The sequence below is a fragment of the Nansenia antarctica genome (genome assembly GCF_963989245.1).
Source record: "Nansenia antarctica genome assembly, chromosome: 8".
NCBI classification, from domain to species: domain Eukaryota; kingdom Metazoa; phylum Chordata; class Actinopteri; order Argentiniformes; family Microstomatidae; genus Nansenia; species Nansenia antarctica.
Genome location: NC_137678.1, coordinates 28148480 through 28153479, shown reverse-complemented (window position 1 = coordinate 28153479; position 5000 = coordinate 28148480). Strand labels below are relative to the sequence as shown.

The window sequence follows — 5000 nt, the reverse complement described above, 5'->3', positions numbered from 1 at the left end:
TATTTATCACCGTCTGTCGCTGTTAAAACCCCCCGGTGTCTCTCCACTAAAGTCGCTGTCGTTGTCATGACAGGCTCAGAACACCGGTATTGAGGTTAGCCTTAGTCAAAGTTACACAGGATTCATTTCTTGAAGTATTGTTTTATACATGAAGTTACTTAATATAGCCTGTTTGGGGGGGTGACGTCAGAGGGGTAAGAGAAGAGCTATTTGAGTCTTATTGTTATGATCATCACGAAGTCAGCTCGATGCCCGATGACAAATCCGAGATCTCAAAATAAACAGCGTGCCAGGGTACGAGGAGGCGGGGGTCGAAACATCCCCGTACTGCCTTCCGTACGCACCCCGCTTCGCTGTAGGAACGGACGGATTCATGAAGTCGAGATCATTCCGGAGCCATATGTCATTCTGACAAGGGGAGGAGTACCGGAGTAGCCCACAAGGACAAATGTTTCCTGGGCCTAAGTTGCGCTCTCCCTCCCCCCTCCCTCCCCTCCCCATATGGGAGCTCTGACCCTGAGTTAAAGTGGCCTGGGTGTCCTGGCCCTGCTGGGCTGTGCCTGTCCCTGTCCTGGCCTGGCTCAGCCTGAAATAGCCATGCACTCCTGAGGTGGTCTCTCTGAAGGCCCTGTCAGGTCACTCTGACCACGCGTGCTCCGCTCCGCCTCTGCTGCACGCTATGGACCCGGTTAATGAGCTGACCCGACCCTTGATGAGGGAGGGAGGGAGGGAGGGAGAGAGGGAGAGAGGGAGAGAGAAGGAGGGAGGGAGGGAGGGGGGGAGAGAGAGGGAGGGGAGGGAAGGAGAGAGAGAGGGAGGGAGGGAAGGAGGGAGAGTGAGAGAGAGAGAGGGAGGGAGGGAGGGTGAAAGGTGAGAGGGAGAGAGAGAGAGAAGAAGAGAGAGATAGGAAACAGAGAGGAGAGGGGAGAGCGAATGACTGAGGGAAGAGCACAGCAATGGAAGGAAAGAGAAAGATGGTATCAGAGTGGTTTGGGTGGGGAGAGGGACTGTACCAAGAGAGGTTCTGAAAGAGGAAAGAGAGCGAAGGAATGAGAGAGAGAGAGAGAGAGAGGGACAGAGAGAGGGACAGAGAGAGGAGGGGGAAGGGGGTGAGAGAGAGAGAGAGAGAGAGAGAGAGAGAGAGAGAGAGAGAGAGAGAGAGAGAGAGAGAGAGAGAGAGAGAGAGAGAGAGAGAGAGAGAGAGAGAGAGACAGAGACAGAGACAGAGACAGAGACTGTCTGTCAGACAGACAGACAGACAGACAGACAGACAGACACACACACACACACACACACACACACACACAGGGACACAGAGAGCTAAACAGGTGAGTCTCTCTGTGTGTTGCGGTCCAGTGCGGGGTCGGAGGTGGGTCCAGCTGGGCCCGGAGGAGCAGAAGGCCTACGTGATGAGACTCCTGGACGCTTTGGAGGTCACAGACCGGGACAAGAGGCTGAAGGTGGCCAGAGCCATCCTCTACCTGGCCCAAGGTAACCCCACCCCCCCACCCCTTCCCTGCCTCCAGATCAACACACACAGCACACTGACTGAACACCTACAGTAGTACACCACATCTCTACATCTATCTGTATCAGGAGAGGCTGGGGGAGGTAGACATCGGAGGACGGGCACATTGTAATGCATGGAACGGAATGAGGAACGGTATCAGACACGTCTGTGTGTGCGTGTGCGTGTCTGTGTCTGTGTCTGTGTCTGTGTCTGTGTCTGTGTCTGTGTGTGTGTGTGTGTGTGTCTGTGTGTGTGTGTGTGTCTGTGCTTGTGTGTGTGTTATGTGACGTCTTCCTCCAGGGGTGTTTGACGACTGCGACACAGACGTGGACGTCATCTACTGGTCCCGCCACAACGTGTTCCTGCTGTACGACATGGGCATCTTCACCGCCCTGCTGGAGCTGCTCAGCATGGAGATAGAGTGAGTACGCCGTCGTCAAGGCGACGCCGTCGCGACAACGTTCAAGTTCAAGTTTTTTATCGTTACGTCACATCGTACTCTTTAGGCTTCGGTTACGTCAACGCAACGTCAGGACGACCCCATCGCCACGACGACAACAACGTTAACGCAGTGTTACTCGATAACAACTTCTCACCCAGCGTTAAAGAAAACAACAACAACAACAACAGCACACATATCGTGCGGTTCATTTCCCCCTCCTGTATATTCACACTCTCTCAGTAAGTCGCTTTCCCCTGGAGTGATGTGGAGCATATTAGCATATTAGTCTCAGAGGGGAGAGAGGATTAGAGAACGTCAGGAGAGATTTAAGGGAAGGAGAAGAAGCTTCCACGCCCAGTCCCAGCTGTCTCTCTCTCTCTCTCTCTCTCTCTCTCTCTCTCTCTCTCTCTCTCTCTCTCTCTCTCTCTCTCTCTGTCTCTCTCTCCCTCTCCCTCTCTCTCTCTCTCTCTCTCTCTCTCTAGCTGACAGAGCTCCTGTGCCCTCTTTGGCTCTCCTGAGGCTCTTCATCTCCCTCAGGGCAGATCCACTGCTCCCAACGTCTCCCCTGGGAGACAACACAACCCTAAATACTCTTCTGATTGATTGGGGAGCCTATAGGGAGAGGTTTTACATGACAGTCATTTACATTAGATATTTTTGGCATTTAGACAAATACATTTGTCTAAGTAAGGGAATCATCTATCCATCCTCACAAGAAAAGTAAAATCTGCTCGGGCCAGGGGCCATTGGCAGTCATAATGCTAGAAGAAGGAAGAATTATTATTATTGTTATTTTATTAATATACAGTAGAGAAACTGAGCAGGGGGATGTCACAAACCGGACCGCACGGTCGTGACAAAAGAGGGAGACGCACACAACCAAGTAAACGAACAAATGATTTATTAACAAAAGAATAACATGAAGAAAGACGTAGAGTGTGTGTAATCAGTAAACTCAGTAGCGTAGGCGAGCGTATGAGTGGAGGAGTGTGTCGGTGGAATGTTGCATGGTGCAAACTTCAACAAAAACAAAGCTGTCTCAGGGCGGAGAGCACACCGCAACTGGGCTTCTAGAGAGACTTGAAGGACCCAGTCACACAAAGCCCAGGTGCTGCCAATGTGATAACGACCTCTGCCACGCCCTCCTCCAGCACCTGCAAGGACAGCACAAACACACACACACGCACGCACGCACGCACGCACACACACACACACACAGGTACAGGCAGACAGGGTCGTCACAGATAGGTCTTAGGAGGGACAGTTAAGGTGTAGCCTGAAGAGATGGGTCTTCAGTCTACGGAGGAAGACAGGGAGTGACTCTGCAGTCCTGACAGCAGGGGGGAGCTCCATCCTCCAGCGGGGAGCCAGGATGGTGAAAGGCGTGACCGTGTAGTGCGACTGCTGAGAGGAGAGAGCCTATAGGGAGAGGTTTTACATGGGAGGAGAGAGCCAATAGGGAGAGGTTTTACATGATAGGTTAGCCTATAAGGAGAGGTTTTACATGAGAGGTTAGCCTATAAGGAGAGGTTTTACATGATAGGTTAGCCTATAAGGAGAGGTTTTACATGAGAGGAGAGCCTATAGGGAGAGGTTTTACATGATAGGTTAGCCTATAGGGAGAGGTTTTACACAACGCCCACTGACAGAGGTAGTGCTCACTTCCTCTCTAATCCACAAGTGGCATAGTTGTGTGATATGAGGAAACGGTTAAACTGAACCTAAATTTGTGCCTGAGGACAGCTTCTAGCAAGATCCCACTCACATCTCTGCTGTGTGTGTGTGTGTGTGTGTGTGTGTGTGTGTGTTTGTGTGTGTGTGTGTGTGTGTGTGTGTGTGTGTGTATGGGAGCGTGTGTGTGTGTACATGTGTGAGTGTATGTGTGTGTGTGTACATGTGTGTGTATGGGTGCGTGTGTGTGTGTACATGTGTGTGTGTACAGATGTAATACAGATAGAATCAAACAAGAAAGAACATCAAAGGTACAACGCTTAGTGAGATAATACACCACCAAGGACAGGATTCACACTTACCCACAATTCCTAGCAAACACTCCCAATACACTCCCTCCTGTTGCTAGGGGGTTGTGGGGACAGAGAATTTCCTTTTCTTTTTGGATATTATCTCAGTAACCATAACCAATGTACCTGTGATGTTGGTTGTAGGTGTGTGTAGGTGTGTGCAGGTGTCTGTATGTGTGTGTGATGTGTGTGTAATGTGTGTGATGTTGGTTGTTGTTTGGTTCTACCTGTATTACTTGTGTGCTCATGTTCATGTGAGTGTTTGTAGGTGTGTGTAGGTGTGTGTAGGGGTCTGTAGGTGTGTGTAGGTGTGTGTAGGTGTGTGTAGGGGTCTGTAGGTGTGTGTAGGGGTCTGTAGGTGTCTGTAGGTGTGTGTAGCAGGGTTTCCGTTAGAAAAATTTGCCGTCGGACATCGTGTCCGGGAAGAATTCGATTTACCGGACAAACGTGATATATTCCGGTCATCATATTAAAATATAATAATTTTTTTTTTTTTCAAAATCATATATTTTTTTTCTCCAAATCTAATATAGCTGTTTGTCGCGGTGATTACTGTTGTGTAGCGGCCTATATAGGCCATTTAATGTCTATTTCTCATCCGATACGATTAGATGCGAGCTATATAATATATAATAATATAACATGATTTGCCGCATGCGCGCTATGCCATGCGTCAAATCCAGCGCTGAACGGGTCCAGCGCTGAACGGGCGCCTTACTGGGAACTGAACAGACAGCATCGATCAATGAACGGACTCCACATTACGTTAACTGAAGTTTGTTAAATTGTTTGGGATTAATGTGAGTTTTCTATTTTCTCTTTACAGTTTTACCCTTTTTTTTTTTTTATCAATAAAACAACGTCATTTCTATAAGTCTCGCTGGTTGGGAAGGCATTTCGTTTAGCTCGGGAGTATGACAATGGGAAGAACATAACTGTTTATTGAGAAACAATTGATAGGCAGTCTGGGATACGTATATAAAGAAATACCACAATGTCTAGATGTATAACATTTTATTGAACAGTA

The 5000-nt window shown here is 49.0% G+C and overlaps 1 protein-coding gene across 1 annotated transcript in view; it reads left to right on the top strand.

Annotated features, from left to right (window-relative positions):
- Positions 1–5000, top strand: part of strip2 (striatin interacting protein 2) — a gene marked incomplete at both ends in the record, with an annotated part of 44672 nt that overhangs the window by 14008 nt on the left and 25664 nt on the right. The window contains 2 exons of the mRNA XM_080537946.1: positions 1357–1491; positions 1811–1931. Coding sequence (XP_080394072.1) covers positions 1357–1491; positions 1811–1931 — 256 coding nt within the window. The remainder of the gene's footprint in view (positions 1–1356; positions 1492–1810; positions 1932–5000) is intronic.